Source organism: Medicago truncatula, chromosome 3 (assembly GCF_003473485.1).
Source record: "Medicago truncatula cultivar Jemalong A17 chromosome 3, MtrunA17r5.0-ANR, whole genome shotgun sequence".
Classification (NCBI taxonomy): Eukaryota; Viridiplantae; Streptophyta; class Magnoliopsida; order Fabales; family Fabaceae; genus Medicago; species Medicago truncatula.
Window position 1 is genome coordinate 32,793,383 of NC_053044.1, and position 20,127 is coordinate 32,813,509.

General features: G+C 32.7%; 3 protein-coding genes across 3 annotated transcripts; all 3 read right to left on the bottom strand.

Annotated features, from left to right (window-relative positions):
- Window positions 1–5,418: 5,418 nt before the first annotated feature.
- LOC11419008 (importin subunit beta-3) lies at window positions 5,419–9,589 on the bottom strand. Its single transcript, XM_024778917.2, has 7 exons — window positions 8,177–9,589; window positions 7,635–7,838; window positions 7,485–7,547; window positions 7,168–7,272; window positions 6,889–6,954; window positions 6,625–6,795; window positions 5,419–5,574 (listed from the first exon to the last, which is right to left on the bottom strand). Exons 1-7 carry the CDS (start codon window positions 9,587–9,589, stop codon window positions 5,419–5,421), a joined length of 2,178 nt encoding a protein of 725 aa, XP_024634685.2.
- Window positions 9,590–10,975: 1,386 nt separating this feature from the next.
- On the bottom strand, window positions 10,976–12,698 carry LOC120579302 (ran-binding protein 6-like). The gene is made up of 6 exons (XM_039831207.1): window positions 12,472–12,698; window positions 12,308–12,374; window positions 12,014–12,162; window positions 11,493–11,584; window positions 11,298–11,364; window positions 10,976–11,228 (listed from the first exon to the last, which is right to left on the bottom strand). Exons 1-6 carry the CDS (start codon window positions 12,583–12,585, stop codon window positions 11,127–11,129), a joined length of 591 nt encoding a protein of 196 aa, XP_039687141.1. The 5' UTR covers window positions 12,586–12,698; the 3' UTR covers window positions 10,976–11,126.
- Window positions 12,692–18,626, bottom strand: LOC11417951 (uncharacterized). Its single transcript, XM_024778918.2, has 13 exons — window positions 17,265–18,626; window positions 16,231–16,434; window positions 15,752–15,856; window positions 15,468–15,533; window positions 15,207–15,377; window positions 14,873–14,947; window positions 14,551–14,778; window positions 14,390–14,456; window positions 14,192–14,298; window positions 14,030–14,113; window positions 13,784–13,942; window positions 13,284–13,415; window positions 12,692–12,781 (listed from the first exon to the last, which is right to left on the bottom strand). Exons 1-13 carry the CDS (start codon window positions 18,624–18,626, stop codon window positions 12,692–12,694), a joined length of 2,850 nt encoding a protein of 949 aa, XP_024634686.2.
- Window positions 18,627–20,127: the final 1,501 nt, after the last annotated feature.

Here is a 20,127-nt window from a genome sequence, read left to right on the forward strand (position 1 = left end):
TGTTGTGCAATAGGTTTGAGGAATCTACCAACCATTTTTTTTACACATTGAGATGTCAATGGCAATCTGGAGTAAGGTGATGGATTGGATGGGAATCTCTTTTATCTCTTTTGTTCATTTCGAGTGCTAGAATTTTGAAAGTAACAACAAGCGAATTTGAAAGGGGTTAAGGCTTATTTGGTACGCAACCATGTGGGCTATTTGGCAAGCAAGAAATCGAATTATTTTTAAGAATGACACGAGGGTGGATGAGGAGATCGTGGAGGAGGTGGAGGTGTTATCATGAAGATGGAGTTTACAAAGATTAAAAATCCCGACATGTTTGTTTTATGAATGAAGTTGGAATCCAAGGGACTGCCTATTATAGTGATTGAGGAGAGAAGAGGGTGGAAGGTTCATTGCAGTTATCAGGCTGACAGTGCAGTTGTGCATGCTTTCTGGCTTTTATGCGGTTTCTGTCTGTTTTCTGGTGCTGGTGTGACAGACTGGCAGTTTGCTGGTGCAAGCTGTTATGTGCCTGATTTTGCCACCCATATAAACTATGTTAGCACGCCACACCACCGTACACCTAATCTAAATTCTTTTAAATAAAAACAATGGATGTTCACTAAATCAATTATTACAATTTTGAAGACTGAAACAATGATTTACTTTTCAAAATATAAATATGATTCACACAATTTTGAGGGATTGGAAAATATATGCTAAAGAGTGTATTGATGTTACCCTCCAAAAACAAAACCATATAACAAAAATTATGTTTCGTAATTAAGCATTGCTTGCAAAAGAAGAAAAAACACATGAAACATAGAAGACTCAATAGTATTAGTAATACACTTGTTTTATTTATATACGGGAATATTGTTGAACCATTGGAAGACTGAATTTGAAATCTTCCTTTCTTATGTCTACTTTACAATTCAATGAATGAACAAGAAGTATTGTATACATCCCCAGCTTACTAACAATTCTACAGGGTAAGTTGAAGGGTACCCTGTACAAATATACACAGTGGTGGATGTCATGATGTGCTGAATAAATGTTAAGCTCTGATTACATCGCACCATGTTGGTTTATGAACTCAGTCATTTGTTCAATAGCTCTCTGATCTCTGAGTAGGTTGGGTTGAGATAATATCTATAAAAAAGAATTGTTACATATACTGTACCAAGATAATTATGATAAATCCAAATTTCAACAAAATAAAGAAAATTGGTTCTACTTACTTCTCGTACGACTGAAATAATTGTGGGAAGATTACCATTTTCACTTCCAAATAGGTCCTTATCTGACCTGATCGATGCATACAGACTTTTGGTTAGCACAATATGTGTACCAAGGTATGAATGAATCTAATAATTTCGATATAGAGCAAAAAGTGGTCAAAAGGAGAATTAGGAAAGATTTATACTTTTGTATCAATCTAGAAAGAAGTCTATGTGCAGAATTTGCTTCATTGAGCTCATGCTTTAATGGCAAAAAGCTTAACCAGTTTCGAACCACCTGCTTAACAACATCGTGAATGAGAATAAAATACCAAATGATCAAAAAAAGAGCAAAGAAGTAAACATTGGAGGTCATCAGTTGACAATAGGAATGTTGATAAACCGATAAAAATGCACAAAATCTATTCTATACAAGATAATGCATTTAGACAAAACTACTGTTTTGTATTATATAAAACAATAATAGTGAGCAGTAGTAAGTGTAATGACTGAAATGTAGTAGATGCTTAAGAGAAATTCAGAACTTTCAGATTACAGATTCTTAAGAGGAATTATATGTATTATAATTCTTTCTAAAAGTTTGACAAAAGTATTAGTTTTGTATATTATTCATAATTTGAAACATAAGGGGAACTTACGGAACTAATGTCCCGGCCCTGTAGTCCTGCTTCGGATGCAGATCCGAGTATTTTTTTATCTACTTTATACTTAATATTGCAATAATTCTGACTACATTCTTTATCTGGTACTTGGTATTATTTCTAACTGCAATCTTTCCACTTTATTTCTGCTCCTATCTTTTGATCCTCCAATAAAATGTCCAATAACAGCTGCCCTTGACAGTAAGATTTCAGGGTCCATCTAACCAATATATACTGTCAACAACAACATTAATTTCTGTAAGTATCTATATAATATGTATTCACCTATGTAACTTAGAGTTTTCCTTGAAGATAGTAGACCCTGCTGCATATCTATATGCACTAAACACTCAATTTACAAAAGCTATATATAGAAATCTTGAAGACAATGAAAATAGGCATTAAAATTTGAAAATACTGCTTTCTTTTTCTGAGGAAGATATTAGTATATTACCGTAGGGCCATCAATACTGTCACGATGATATTCACAAAGTTTCCCAAGAGCTGCAACTGCCGTATCACATAAACTTGCTACATCTTCAGATTGTTCACTAATTGAAAGTCTTTTTGCTATCACAGCGTATAGTCTTGCGAGACACTCTGCATATAAAGCCTATTACTTGCTATTATATTAAAAAAAAAAAAAATATGTTTATATTGTTGTGCATTTAAAAACATGTCTTACCACTAACAGAAATACCAATTTCATCTTTTCCAAACTTGACAGAAATACCAATCGCCCGTGTAGCATGCTGGAAGAATCATTATTCAAAAATAGATCTTCACAATTTATCATAAATAAATAAATAACGAAGCAAAATTAATGATTTGCAAATACCAGCTGAGCATGAGGATAGTCATTCCTTAAAGCATAACAGGCAGTTCCAACATATTTGATATGGTGTCTGTTCAATTAGCACACAGACGGAAGATATATTATTAACAAGGTACTTATCGCCATAATTTCAAACAAAATTGATAAAAGAAACTAGATTTACCCCGTAATTTTTTCTGGGAATTGTGGCACCAAGATGTTAAAAATGGAAATTGCTAAAGCCATCACTCTATCTGGCATGTCATCCCGCTGTTAAAGATCATGCACAAGCGATAAAATAATTTATTAGAAATAAACATGGTCTCACTTTAATTAATAATAATTTCTCTCGAAATTTTTTAAAGTTAAAAAGTGTATGCCCATTGTTTAAGCTCACAAAAGAAAAACGGATGATAATATACATACCAAAAACTGTGCAACATTAGTCACGAGGCTAACAATATATGTCGCGTCTCGGATTTTAAAGGAGTCAATTGTTGTTGCTATCAAAAAACCTGCATCCTGTATAGAGTGAAAAACATTATACATAGTGTTTTTAGAGGACTTTATAAGTTTTAAATGTCATGTTCATTTCCACGGCAAAAAGGCGCCAGACGGACGCCTAGAGGTTGCTACAATTTGTGGCTTCAGATATCACGACAGAAATGGGTGGTAGACGCACACATGCCATTCGAAACTCTAAACCAAACACTCACTAAGAGACTTGTTTTGAAGGAAAAAAAATTATACAGCCTTTCATAAACATTTATGCTAGTTTTTTAGTGTGTGTGTGTGTGTGTGTGTATTCAAATTTATTAAATTTAGTCTATTATTTAGGTTTTCTTGTATGACCTTTGCGGGGTAACCGACGTAGGGAGATTCTTGGGGATATGCAAGGACGGGTATAAGGGAGAAAACTCCCTGAGGCGAGGAGCGGGGTTGGGAGTAATATAAGGACGGAGATGGAGATCATGATAGTACTCACAACCCCTGTGACATGTTCAAGCTAGGCCAATGTAATGTCGGTAAGCAATATTATGATTTGGCATTAGATGTTGAAATAATTTTAACATACATTTAAATCTTATTAAGCTCTATACCAATTTGAATTTTAAACACAATTGAGCTGCCGAAACTCTCTTATACTTCATTTATAATTAATTTCTTAAACTCATGTGTTATAATTAATTCATTTATAAACTATTAAGTTAGTATTCTGGTTGATATAAACTCTTTGCAATCATAATCAATTAATAAAAGGACAGTCAACTGGTCTGTGCACTTGTGCACATATAATGTTTAGCGAGTGTATGTTACTTCCTTTGGTCCCTTTTATAAGAAAAAATTCACTTTTTAGATTCATTGAACAACTGATGTATCTGATCTATATTATAGACTAAATACATAAGTTATTCAATGAATTAAAAAGTGAATTTAATTTCTTCTTATAACAGGGGGACTGGAGAGTACATATTAAAATCAAAAGCACTAAAATAAAAGAATTTAAAGTATAACCTTAATTGTTTCTTCTGTTGGTAAAAAGTCACTTCCAGCTTCAGAGGTTCCAGCATTTTGTGTTCTCTCTATTTCATTTTCCACGATCTTTTTTAGTGTTCGGTTTATCTCGTTGACCATTTCAGAGATAAGTTTACTGTCGAAGTAAAGGCCAGAGATCTGCAAATATGTGTTATTTGTATGAGAAGAATAGGATCAAAACATAACACAAGTATATAGTTTGCATAATTTTAGTGTACCTGAATACATTTTGGAAGTAACCTAAGCATTCTTTTAGACAGATCATTATCAGTTTCCTGCATGTATTCCACAATGGCAAGAAATAAGTTGAGGTATAAACTCATAAATTAAAAATTAAGAACAATGATCAAATACCTTCTCTAGGGCTTGAATTAGAGATGGGATGATGAGTTGTGTTAGTTCTATTATATCCTGTTGGTCACTTACACCTTCTGTAATTGAGTGCAGTAGGTTTGGAAGAGCTAAAACAGAAAGTGAATTATTTTATCAAAAATGCATTAAACACTATACTTTCAAGAGTTTTAGTTAAACTCAAATAATCTAAGTTTATATTTACCTAACATATAAGCCTTGCGAGTTTCAAAACTAGAACAGGCAATCCATCTCAAAAATATATTAGTGACCTACACATTTGAACATTTAAATGTTTAGTCGCATATTTGTTTTTAGGTAGAAACACTATGCAAGTCAAAATCATGATGTATCAGACCAACCATTTTAATGTTGGGGGCAAAAAGTATATTACAAGCCCGAACTCTCAGCTTTTCAACCAAATGCTTATCATCTAGGCTGCAAATGAGTAATCGATTGGTTAATAACAGTAGAACATTAATCGAATAGTTTCACTTTCACAATATTGTCACTTGTAAAGGTGATATTGCTTGTTTCTAACATTCATTAATTTCTTGGATAGAGATATGCACAAACACAAATATCGTTATTCTTTATAATTTACCTTCCTGTTATACATTGTGATTTGTCAATACAATAGAATATTATTCACTCAAATCAAACCTAATGGAGATTATTTTATCATTGTAGTACTAAAATGTAGAGGCAAACCTCAAATCCACGGGCATACTGTCTGTTAAGTCAAGATCAAGTTGAGCATATTTAAGCAGAATAAGCATAGTTTTATCGATGAATTTGTCAATATTCACACTTTGACATTGACAGAATTGATCCAGTGCCTGCACAGTGTTCATTTATTTAGGATTACAGCCTTCAAACCAGAATTGCCATATAAAGGAGATAAATGATCTACCATTGATTTCAAATATACCTTTAAGATGACATAACTTGTCAAGTGGTCTGTATTGCTCAAGTTTCCTTCAATTGATATCAGAGCTTCCAAAATCTTCAAACGTTACAGTGTGAATCAGCATAGAGTGAAATCATTTCATATCACAAGTTTAATCAAATTTTGAATGATATCTACCAAGATCCTATCTATATGATACAAAAATATTATTCGTGAACAATTGCAAAAGTATCTGTATGACTTCTAAAAGTGTATATTTTAATTTATAATGCTATGAAAGCGCAGTTTTAACCAATTAAAGGTTTCATAAAAATACATTCTATATGATTTGAACCAATTAATCCATTGCATTAGAGATAGAAAGTAATTTCGTAATATATTCACATGTTCTTTAATTATAATCCTAAATACAAAGGAAAATCTTATCTGTTTCACATCATAATCATATCAATAATTTTTGTGATTATTCTAGAAATTGTGGCAGTGGACATATTTAAACTATCAGGCAGTGATTGATTCATGAGTACTGTACCGTTTAAAAACCAACGAGGGTTGAGTCGGGTTGAAGAGATTAGTCACCAATGACTTTCTAGGGCATACAGTAATATTTAATTCCCAATGACTTTAAGAACATAATTGTATTCGGTAAGAGAAGAACTTTACCCATTTTAAATTGTCAAATTCCAAGCAGAATTCATTTTTCCTTATCTATTTTCAGTCAAATCTTGTTTCTCCTCAAATCAAATTTTATTTGAATTGACACCAATTTTATATTGCTTCTCAGATCCTGAAATTTGAATTTTTTATATTTCTACTACTGATGCCTTATATGGCTCAAATTTTTGTTATGAAAGTCATGGTATAAATTGTTGTTGCAATCATATAACCTTTCTTGAAATTATATACATCTTTGGATAAATGTGACTGGTAAGTTGCAGATGGGATCACATTAGACATTCAAAGATTTCTAAAATCTTAATATTGTAGTCAAAGTAACGATTGCAAACAATAATTCAATTACTTTGAAGAAACAAGATGTGTGTTGTGTATACCTCAACAAAGTAGTTGGCATGTTAAAATAACACCTGTAAGGTTGAAGCAACTTGCAAGTTTGAAATTTAAATAGGAATTAGAAGAAATACTCACCGCATCAACTTCATTTTCTTTGATTTTGTCTCGCCCACAATTCTTAACAAGAGTGCACACGCACTCTAGACATTTGGAACGGATCAGAAGCAATTTGGGTGAATTACAGTTATCAAACAAAACTTGCAATGCTGCCATTGTTGTATCGTAATGATTTTGATAAACAATTGCCTGCATGGAACAATTGCGCATCAATTCATATTGGGATTATAATTTACTTCAATCAAAACCTACATCTCTTAGACATAAGATATCAAGATATACCGGCATTAGAACTGCAACTGGTTTTAGAGTTTCTAGAGCTTCTTCTTGTAACTTCTGCTTTTCATGCTGCAAACTCAGAAACCCATTATTCAGCTTATTGCAAGTACATAAAATTTTAAACCATACAAAAATAAAGGGGTGAGACTGCACAAATTAATATGGTGTGGAAATATTTAGCAACTAGCAACAATCATAAAGATTACAAATGTTTGCAATGATTGTATATAGAAGCAGTGTGTAAATGAATAGTTGATATAGTGAAAATTACATGCCATGTACCTTTAGAAGTTTAAGCAATAATACTATAATTTCTTCCCCAACAGAAAATATTTTCTCTAAACCGCAATTTGTAACCAAGAAACGAATGGCGATAACAGCTTGTGCCTGCAGAAAATATGATACAATTGAATAAGTAATAAAGCAACTAACAAGGGATATCATGTAGGTAAAAACTGAATAAATAAAGCTTCAATGTATATAGAGAAAACTTTCATGGCAATCACCTTCTCAGATTATTACTTTTTCGAAAATTGAGGATGAATCATGTACAGGTTTTATGAGTAATATTTAGAAAGAAAGAAAAAAAAGAGGCAAACATATAAAACATGTTCTGCTTTCACATTTAGTTGCGAAATTCTCCTTTGTTCAGAATACATAAACTGAAAATAGTAAAAGCAAAAAATAATCTTTAAAAATAGTCAACAAATTATAACACATGTCAAGCTGCAGAACTAATCTGTTTGTACCTGTACACGCGGACGAAGGCTAACTTTAATGATGGAAATTAGTTTAGCCAAAAACTTGAGGTGAAATTGAGAATCCTTTAATATTTCCTTGTATTCACTCAAACACTTAATTGCATGCATAGTAGCCCAAAGTACTCGGGGATTCATATCATTAAGCGATTTATGGACAAGGGTAAGGGCTTGATGAATGTACGAAATCATTTCCTGCGATAGAAAAAGAGAATGTAAAAGAAGGAACTATATATCAATAAAACTGTTGGCATAAAAATATAACAGGACATATGAACAAATTCCACCAAAACAGAATACCATTTTGTGGCATTGTATATACTAAGATTTCATATCGATCAACTTCATGCACTGGAATAGGAAGATACAAATGTTCATTGATAAATACTGTGTTGATAGATCAAACAATTTCATAAAAAGTAAATGACATGATTGAAATTTCTATAAGGTAATGCACCATAAAGAAAACACTTCAAACATTAAAGTTCAGAGTTAAAGCTTATTGAATATCATCAAATCATATATATGCATACCCCTTTGAAGTTTTTATCTGCAATTGCATCTATGGCAAGCATTGCTGCATAACGCACCCGCCAATCTGAATGAACTGCATATTTACTTTCTATCATCTCAATTGCAATGGGAACAAAAACACGCTCATCTCCATCAAAAGAAAGTAAATTCAGCAAAAACTTTCCCCGGTTATAATCCTCTATCAACCCAACATCTTTACAATTCTTATCATCAACATCATACCAAACAGGATCATCCACAACATGTGACATCATATCTATAATAACAGAAAATACTCTCTTCACTTCCTCCGGAGAAAATTTCTTTACCACACTCTCCATCCCATCCGAATTCGCTTCATCAAGCTCCTTAATAACAGTAACAGCTGCAGACCTTAACTCCTCGCTCGCATCTTCCATCTCCGCCACACGAATCATACACCAAAACACATCACCTTCTTTACCATAAAAAATTGTTTCGATATCCAGCGTTACCAAATTCTCTAATTGCTTAAGCATATCCGGCAAATCCTTGTCTTCTCCATCTTGAAGATCGATAAAACCCAGCAAAATCGGTAACAAAGAATCACAAACTTCAGTTCTCTCTAAATCCTTCGACATTTTCATAACTGTCAACGACGCATTAAACGTTAACTCCTGCAAATCTTCCTTCTGCGAGTAAGCAAACTTCAATAAATCCGAATACACAGCATCAAAATTCCCTTGATCTAACCAAAATTCTCTATTTTCAACCACTTCTTCCGGAAATTCCGCTAACATTATTAATCCTTTCATAAGTCTTACATTTCCGCCGGAGAAACAATCACAAACATACTGGAGAAGCTTAATCCAACCGCCGAGATATGGATACTGATAAACCCTAGCAGCACAAAGACCGATCGTTTCACAGAGAGGTTGAAAAAGAGATTCACTATATTCTTTCTTGAGCGAATTAATAAGAGGTTCTTTGAGTTGATTAAGCATACTAGGATTCCATTTATCAGATTTTTTGAAAATGTGAAGAAGAATCGAAACAGCTTCGTTTCGGATCTCGAGTTTAGGGTGAGTTTCTAGAAGTTTCGCGAGCTTGAAAGCGAATGCGTTAGGGTAATGATGAGCGAGGGATTTGAAAACGGTTTGGAATGAAGGATCCTTGGATTGGATGAAGATTTGGATTGTTTCGAGAAGAGAAGAGAAGTCGTTGGATCGGAGAATCTTTGTGACATGTGGTTGAAGTTCGAAGTTGTTGATGAGTGATTTCTTTTGGGATTGTTTAATGCGTCTTCTTTTGTGTGGTCTTTCTTCTAAGAAGTCGCGTGTTGGTGGTAGTAGTTCCGATGGGAATGGATTACGGAGGGAGGCTTGTGGCGGAGGTGGTGGCGGTGGTGGTGGTGGTGAAGAAGGTGGCGAGATGGAGTTGGAGGTTGAAGCCATGGTTGAGAGGGTTTTCGAACTTCGAAGTTTGAGCGCGGTGTTTTGAGGGAAAAATAACTGTCAATTTCGTTGATTCTGTTTTCGGCAGTTTTGTCCACGTCACTGATTCTTTTGGTTGCTTTGCACTGTTCACTTCACTTAAGAATGAGAATCCTATAAAACTCGTTTTCGTTAGAAATACTGGATAGTTTATATGCAATGATTTTTTTATTTGACGGGTAATAATGGATGACTTATAAAGGTTCATAGTAGATAAATTACTTTCTCGAATTTGTATTGTTCGCAAAAATTAACGGTTTAACTAACTTATCAATATTAAATGACTTTAAAAAAAGTATATTTAATATATATTTTTTTCAACTAAGATTACAGATGTAAAATTATGATAAAAAATGATAAACTATATATAAACTATTTGAATTAACTTATCAATAAATGCTATAAGATTATAAAAATAAGTTGTAATCTCATGAAAAAACGACAGTTATTAAATGGATTATTTTTTTATTTTTTTTTATCATACAAGCTTATAAATTATAAATTATACGTCAAGCGGTGATACAATGTTGGATTTTCATTTCAGGATCAAGTAGTTTTTTCACTGCAAGCTTTTCAACTGATTATATTGTGATGGTAATTTGGTGAATTAACTTAAAAACTAAATCATTTATAAAAATAAATTAAAAACTAGATCATGAATCTAATCATTGATCACAATAGAATATGAACCTGAAGTTAGTAAGCCACAGAACCATACAATGATAAACATCTACAAAACTAACTTGTTTTCTGTTTTTTTTTTTCAACGTGACTGAGGTTGAACTAATATTTATTTATTATGGTGGTTTCACTTGATGTGGATATGATAGCAAATACAATGGCCAAATATTTTCTTTTTCTTTTCCAAAAAGCAGAATCCATCTATCCACAGTCTTTGATTCAGAGACCAATATTTGCTGGTGTTTTACCAATTAATTACCCTTGACTCTATTTTTGGATAAATTAGTCTCGACTCTTTGTAGGCAAGGTTTCATCAGATCTTTTATTAATATGGCTGGAATACCAAATATGGACCACCAAGACACTCAAATTGTCAATGTATGGTTGAAATTCAGATTGTAAAATACAAGAGAACTCTTTATTTAAGGTACTCTTTCTTGACTGGATCATTACCTTTGCTTGTTATATGGCCCGTTCTTCTCCAAGTATGTGAAAATATTTTCTTGGAATGAAAATGCTTTTATCAAAACAAATCCTCACGTCAAAATTTATGTTTTATAATTTGTTACAAAGAGCGTTTTTGCACAAAAGGAAAAACTCATCTGAAAAACAGTATAAAAGCTACTGTACATTTGTATTATTTGTATGTACAAATGTTGCTGTACCTTTACACATTGGAAAGATTAAAACCTTCCTTTCTTATTGTCTACTGTACATTTCAATTACAAGACAATCAATCTTTCACATTCCTGGTCAATGAATAATTCTACAGAGAAATTCAAGCCTAAAAATTAGAGCTTGATGCACTGAAAAAACTTTAATCTCCTAATTCAATTTCCATCCCACCATGTTGATCTATGAAATCAATCATCTGATTAATAGCTTCCTCAGTTCCCAAACGGTCAGGTCCAGATAAAATCTATAAGAAAATATACTAATTAATACAAATCCATATTTAAGCAAAGTAGAGAAAATTGCTTTGACTTACTTCTTTTACTATGGAGATAATCTTGGGAAGATTCTCATTATTACTTCCAAATAGCTGTTCATCCGAACTGATCAATGCACACAGTTTACAAATTTTGCTTAGCCCAATGTATATATGTAACAAAGTAGAATATATAGTAATAATTTGAATATAAAGCAAAAGTACTGCAAAGGAGAATTAAGAACAATTTAATACCTTCGTATCAAATTAGAAAGCAGTCCATGTGCATATCTAGCTTCACTGAAATCATGCTTCAATGGCAAGAAGTTTAACCATTTTTGAACCGCCTGATTAAAACCTTTAAGATTAAGGAAAAGAAAAAAAAGTGTGGCAATGCAAAGATAGAACTAGCTGTAACATTGCAGATCAACAGTTGCAGAAGTCATATTGATAAAGTAATAAAAGGAACAGAAAATAGAAGTCTAAATTACTATTCTTACTCTTGTATTCATTCAATATATCCATGATAAATATTTTATACAATGTATTCATAAAAGTTATCAGTTTGCATATGCTTAGGTTTTAGGCCTTTTACAAAATTACAGTCACAAGGACAGAGGTGTAATTACACTGTAGGTGCTTGAAAAAAATTAGAAATTAATCTAATTGTAGACTAAAATCGAGCATAAAAGGAACTTATGGAACCAATGTCCTGGTCCTATATATTCCTGTCCTGCTTTGGGATCATGAAAGAATAATAGTTGCAGCAATGTTACCTTAGGGCCGATACTGCCACGATGATACTCAAAGATTTTTCCGAGAGCTGAAACTGCTGTATCACATAATATTCTTACATATCCATCTTCACATTGTTTGCTTATTGAAAGTCTTTTAATCGTGACATTGTAGAGTCTTAAGATACCCTCTGCATAAAACCTATCACTTGTCATATTCCAACAAAAAATCGATATATTCATATGCATATATAATATAATATAATATACTTTAGTAATTAGTTTAAGAGCTTAAATAACCTTTCAAAATAAAAGTTAAGAGCTTAAAGAAGTTACCATTAGCATAGGCTTTAAATTGATCTCCTCCATACATAGCACAGATACCAATCGCCCGTGTAGCATGCTGGAATAATCATTACCCAAAAACTAATGTTCATTACCCTCCATCTTATATAGAAATAAGTAAAGAAACAAAATTAGTCACACATATTTGAAAATACCAGCTCAGAACAAGGATAACCTCTCCTTAAAGCAAAACAGGAGGCTACAATATATCTGTCATGATACCTGTTCAAATAGCACACAGGAACAAGACGTATTAGTAATTGAGGCATTTAATATTGCTACATCTAAAATTATTGCTACAAGATGTATCCAATAATTTTTTATGTTTGGAAGGAAAAAAATATTGCTACAACTAAACAATAAAAGAAACTAGATTTACGGTGGCAATTTGTCTGGGAATAGTGGGAAGGTAACGTTAAAAATGGAAATTGCAAAAGCTATTGGTCTATCTGGATTGTCATCAGCCTGCAAAAGGTTACGTGGAAGCAATAATAAAATTTATGAGAAAAATAGCTGCAGGAGCACAGTTTTTACTTGAGAATGATTAAGTAGAAGATATAAAGCTATTAATTATATAGCATCACGTCTAATTTGAATATGAATATTTCCTAATTTATTATTAGTTGACATCATAACGAAAAGTGTTTGTGCATTGGATTGAGTCTATGTTGCATAGAAATGGTTTGGATTGGATACATTTTTCAATTTTTCAAAAATAGAATATAAAATATCAAACATAAAAATCAATCCATCATAAAAAATCATCACATCTCATATATAACTCCAAACATAGTTCAAATATAAATGGTAAGTTGAAAATAATCTTTCTTTTACAGAAAGTTGAAAATAATTTTCAATTGATCTTATATTACTCTTGTTTGATATATGCAAGTTTTCTATCACGATGATTATAAAAATGCTCGATTAAAAAACATCGTGATGAGAAATATAACAAAAGAGAACATACCAAAAACACAACAGCGTTTGACATGAGGTCATCGACATGTAGTATGAATCGGTCTCTGAGTGTGTCGATTGTTGTTGCTATTAAGTTAGCTACCTCCTGTGATGAGTAAAAAGTCTGATTATGTTTTCTACTCTATAGATATTATATGTAAATGAAATTTTAGGAATGTACCAATTAGGTGAACACTATACAAGTTATTAAATGTAAATGAAAATAATCGGTATCTATAGTTTTGTTGGATATGAAACCAGTATGTACCCAACAAATTCTAGGATAGCAGAGGATCCTCTTGATAATTATAGATCGACGGTGTAGATATTGTTTTTCTTTTAACTTACATTTACATTTTTTTAAATATTATGCGCTATACAAAATACTAACAAGTTATTGATTCTATTTCACTATTTTGTTATTAAACAAATTATTTAATAAGAAAAGTGTTTAACAAGTGAATAAGAAAAGTGTATTCAATCAATAGCAAGAGAATTTAAAGATACAACCTGAAGTGTATCTTCTGTTGGTAAAGATTCACATCTATCTTCTGAAGCGACCACTTCTTGTGCTTTCTCTATTTCAATTTTAATAATCTTTCTTGCTGTATCATTTATCCCGTCGGCAATAACCTTGATCAATTGATCATTGACAAATGAAGAAGAGGTCTGCATAATTAACATGTGTTACTTATATGAAAAATAAATATGATCTATACAAATCACCAATATATATTTTGCAGGAATGTATTGCACCTGAATGCATCTGGCGAGAATTCTCAATACTATTGTATAGAAAACCTTATCAGTCTTGTTCAAAAAGAAACCCTTGTCAGTCTCCTGCATGTGTTTGGCAATGGCAAGAAATAAGTCGATCCATAAACTGATAAATTAAGAAGTAAGAACATAACCAAATACCTTCTTCAACGCTTCAAGCAGAGCTTGCACAACGAAGAAAGTCAAACCTCGTTTAGCGTCGATCTTTTTGTCAGCTACTTTAAGTGAGAGTAATAGGTTTGGAAGACCTAGAAATACAAAGTAAATAATTTTACCAAAATGGCTTTAACACAAATTTAAATTTTAAGTTGAACTCGAATAATTTAAATTTATATTCACCTAAAATAGAAGCCTTGCGAATTTGAAAACTAGAACAACCAAGCAAGCGCACAAACATTGCAGTGACCTAAACAATTAAATACATGTTTAATAAGTTGCATGTTTGTTTTTAAGGTAGAAAACTCTACATAAATCACAAACATAAGATCTATCGAACTTACCTTGCCAGTGTGAAGGGAAAACTTTATAGATGACCGAACAGCACAATATGAGAACGTATTACAAGCCTGAACTATCATGGTTTCAACTAAATGCTTATCATTGTCATCCTTGAACTTATCAACCGCTAAGTCAAGATGGGGTTGAGTGGATCCAAGCAACATCAGCACAAGTTTATGTATAAATTTGTCAATACTCACACTTGGGCATCGACAGATTTGATCCAGAGCCTGCGCAATGTTTATTCAATTAGGAATAATAAACTTTCACCTAGCATTATCATGTGAGTGGAGGTAAATGTCCTATCATTGATTTCAAATATACCTGTACGATGATACATTTTGCTAAGTATTCTGTATTGCTCAATTTTCCATCAAGTGATATTAGAGATTCCATGACCTTCAAATGTTACAAGATCAATTAGCATAAAAAAGAAATCATTTCATAATTATTTGACGACCTTTAAGATATATGAATGCTATATATCAAGATCATTAGGCATCAAGACTATTCTTGAACGATCACAAAAGTATTTGTAATACCATGCATATTCCCCTTTAAATTCGAATTTCTACTTATCTCAATTTTAACATTGGTTTCAGTAACACATTCTATATAATTTGAGTCAATTCAAAACAGAATTAGCAGAAGTACTCACCAGATCAGCTTCCTGCTCTTTAAAATTATCTGGCCCAACTTTCCTAACAAGATATACCATGCATTCTAGACATTTTGCAGAGATCAACGGTCCAGGTAAACTATGCTCATCAAACACAATGACTTTCAGTGCTTCCACCGTTGTTTCGTAATAATTTTGGCGAAAAGTTTCCTGCATGCAACAATTAAAATTCACATTAGGATAATTAATTACAGAAATCAAAACCGGCGTCTTTCCTAGACTTCAGATATCAACGCATACCGGCGTTAAAACTGCAAACGATTTCAGGGTATCGATAGCTTCAACCTGTATCTTCTGCTTTTCATGCTGAAAACTCAGAAAAACCATTTAGCTTATTGTAAATACATAAAACATAAGAAACTATATAAAATCAATGGTAGAGACTTGAGACTAGACAATATGATGTGTAAATATGTAGAAATAATCATATGGATTATGTTACAGTATGCAATGATTGCATATGAAATGAAACCACAATACGTGTATATATGAGAACTTGATAGTGAAAATTTCAGATTATGTACCTTAAGAAGTACAAGTAATGATTCTATAATTGGTTCCCCAAAAGTTGATATTTTGTCTAAGCCACATTGTTTTACCAAGGAATGAATGGCAGTAACAGCATATAACTGCAGAAAATAGTAAACAGAGGATATTACTTATAAAACACAACTTAATAAATAACGCTTCAATGTATACATAGCAAAACTTCAGTAAAATTAGATTTTAAGATAATTACTATGTATAGAAATTAGGGATAAAAAATTTATGAAGTAATGTACATATTTCAATATGAGTAAACTAATAACAATAGCAAATATTTAGCAAGAAAATTTATAAAAAGAGGCAAAAATATAAAACATGTTAAAAATAAGATAAGTAGGTCAAGATCTCTCGCGAAGCCCACAAGTATGTACTAGCTATTTGTCTGCGACTGTACGCAATATAAGAAGAGTTGATCAATTGTATGCAATATAAAGCAGCATAATGAATATGTTTGTACCTGTAAACAAGTACAAGAGTTACTTATACTGATCGGAACTAGTTTAGCCAAAAACTTCAAGTGATATTCAGCAAGCATTAATTGATCCTTATATTCACTCAAGCAATTAATTGCTTGCATGGTAGCCCAAAGTACACGGGGGTTCAGATCATCAAGTAACTTAAGGACCAGACTTGCAACTTGGTCAAAGTACTGTATCATGTCCTGTAGTACCAAAAGGAAGAAAGAATCATATATAAATTAAATTGTAAGCATCACGAATAACAGGATATGAATGAAATCAGCAAAAATAATAATAATTTTCTAGCATTGTGTGTACTCAGAAGAAACTTAGTTGCGTAATGGTCAAGATTGTTTTTTTATGGTTCAAGCGTCCATTATGGTTCAAGTATCCGTTAATAAATACCGTTCTGATGACGCGATTATAAGTATCCAGGCAAGAGTTACAAACTGAGTATCTGATATCTCGTATAATCCGTTAGATTTTAATTTGTTAAATATTACTGATTGATAAGTGAAAGTCCACATAGAATGAAATTATTTAAACTCGGGGGTGTCATTAAAATTTAGGCTTGTGTAAGAGAAACTAAAATACAAATGCAAAACTTCATCTGCATAAAGCTACACACACATGCATCATGACATACATTTATGACAATTAAGGTTTTAAGAAATGCCCTGCAACTGTATTTGCGGCCGCAATGTAATTGTTTTCCTTGTTCCTACAGCCACATTGCAAGTCTGCAATTTTTCATAATATTACGGATCACGACGCAATACGACTACAGACCTGATTCAAATCCTTGATCGCGATTTACCCTAGCTCGCATGATAACAAAAATGAAGGGAAAAAAAAAAAGCACAGTGCCTGTCTAGAAACACATACATGCTTCTCGAAACAATGTACTACATAGTACACAAAAATTACATGACATGACATGACATGATTGCTTTTTCTACAAGGTAATGCATCATCGAAAAAACAATTGAGAGTTCAAAGCTCATTCAATATCATATGTCATATAGATACATACCCCTTTGAAGTTTATCTCTGCAATCCAACCAATGGTAAATATTGCTGCATGACGAAGCTTCCAATCAAGATTTGATGCATAATTCATTGTTATTGTCTCAATTGCCATGGGAACAAACACACCTTGATCCCCATCAAAACAGAGTGCATTGCACAAGAAGACCCCACGATAATAAGCATCTGCCATTCCAGCAGTAAGACGATTCTCATGGTCCACATCATACCAAAGAGGATCATCAACAATACACGACAACATGTTTATGGCAACTACAAGGACTCTCTTCAATTCCTCACGAGAAAGATTGGTGATCACATTCCCATCATAGAGGTCTTTGATAACATTAAAAGATACAATCTTCAATTCCTCGCTCACATCTTCTACCTCCGCTACTCGAATCATGCACCAAAACACTTCACCATGTTTCCCCATGAAGATACTTCCATCATCCAATTTAACTAATTCCCACAAACGATTAATCCTATTCACCAGAACCTCTTCTTCTCCGTGTTGATCGATGATATTCAATAAATTCCGCAAGAGAGAATTGGATACTTCATTTTTCAGAAAATCATTTGACAATAATATCAATGAAATTGATGAATCGTATGCCAGTGCCTTCAATTCCTGATCCATCGAAGAAACATATTTCGAAATGCTCAAGACTACGCGATACAAGTTCCCTTGATTCAGCCAGAACTCTCTGTCTTGAAAAACATTCACCGGAAATTCCATTAACATCATAAGCCCTTTCTGATTCTCCAATTTCTCATCGCCGGTAATGCAATCACAAACATACTCAAGAAGCTCCTCCCAACCGCCGAGAGAAAATATGTACAGCCTTTCGGTGAATAAAGCGATCATCTCACACAGCGAACGAAACAGAATTTCTTCGGATTCTACCTTAAGCGAATAAAGAAGCGGATTTTTTAATGCAGTTAGGATAATCGAACACATTCGACTCGTTGGATTTTTGAATTCTACCTTAAGAAGATCGACGGTTTGGCTTCGTCTCTGAAGATTAGGTTGAAGTTTGAGGATTTTGATGAGTTTGAATGAGAATGCGTTAGGATAATGAAGTGTGAAAGATTTGAAAATCGTGAATAAAGATTGATTCCTGGTTTGAGAGTATTCATCGATTGCTTCTTGCAACGACGAGAGGTCGTTGGATAGGAGAAACCTTTCGGCGTGTTGTCGAAGTTCGAAGCCGTGGATGAGTGATCTGTCTTGGTTTTCTTCGATGGACCTTCTCTTGTTGATTCTTTCGTGCAAGCGATTGCGCGGAGGCGTGTTGATATCTGGATCAAACGGATTGCGTAAGGAAGCTTCTTGCGGTGGTGATGAAGATTCAGTGGTTGACGCCATTGTTGAGGAAGGTTGAAACTTCGAATGTGGGTTTTGGAGGGAAGAGTTTTGTAACGGTTAGTTTGGTGGAATCGGTTATTCTGTTGTGGAAATTATCCACGTCAGCTTTTGTATTGAATGAATGGGACGGGCTTGAAGCCCGTTGTTTGGGTTCAATGTGATGGACGGGCCTGAAGCCCGTTAGTCGATAATTCTCTGAAGCTTTTGGAATCCGGTGGCGGAGATTCTCTTCAATTGATTTCATGTTTTTGCTTAAGCTTAGATTCCAAAACCCTAGCTAGATATTTCGAGATTTCACGCTTTTTCAGTAGAGATTATGATGGATGACTAAAAGGTAAATATTACATTAACTGACCTAGCAGCTGGGTTTTTGGGCCCACTCCAGTAATCACTTGGTGGTTGGTCCACTTCTAATTAGGGTATTTCCACCTCTAATCAGTGTATTTTTTGATTCTCGATTTGTGAAATTTATTCTGACAGTTTTTAAGTATAATTGATTTTACTATTATAAATTTTTTAGAATTGATTTTTAGACATAAATTTATAGTTTATTTTACTTTTACATGAATGTATTTACTCATGAATTACTTTATTTTCAACTCAATTTTAATCGGAATCAATTTTATGGAATCAATTCTACTCAAAGTAGAACCAAATATATAGTGGAGGCCTTGTAATATTAAGATTGATTTTTGTCATACCCTCCAAAGGGAAGAAAAAGTTGAGGAAACAAAGGAAGTACATCAAAACTTCGATTTTGCTAACTTCGTTGAAAAGTGTTTATAGACCATTTAATATTAAGATGGTAGGTTCAAAAGTGCTTATGACATCAAACATTATTACTTATACACATTTTCTTCTTCTTGTTTTTGAATTTCAAGCCAAATTTTACATATAAATATTTGATCAACCATATTATAAATCAAGTAATCGATCAATTTTGTTTTGAATTAAGATCGAATAACACACCTACGACCTCTAGAAATGAATTTGGACAAACCAACTTAACATTAAACATCCATATAAACGCTTTTTGATTAAGTTTGATGAAATTAGGATAATGGTGTAAATATTTTATGACTTAAAGACCAATTTGTAACAAAAAAAAAAACTTAAAAGATTAACTTGTTATAATCATGTAACTTAAATGACCAAAAATGATATTTGACCTTTAATATATTTTATTTATGTCATTTTATATTTATAAGATAGTGCAACAACTAATTTTATCAAATTATACAAATTCAATCGGTTAGTTTATCCGTTATCAGATATAAACTAGTTTATATTATTCACTATTACCAAACATAGCATAAGTATACATCTTCAGCATCGAAAGAATTCATCCTAAAGAAAAATATGTCAAACTCTTTTTAGTTTTATCAAACAATTCCTCACGTATGGTAAATCTCTGCTTAGTTAGAAGGTAACACAACAACCTTCCTGCGTCTGCTTCCAATTGGTCTCTGTGTAGCATCACTTGTAATTCTTATGCTTAAGA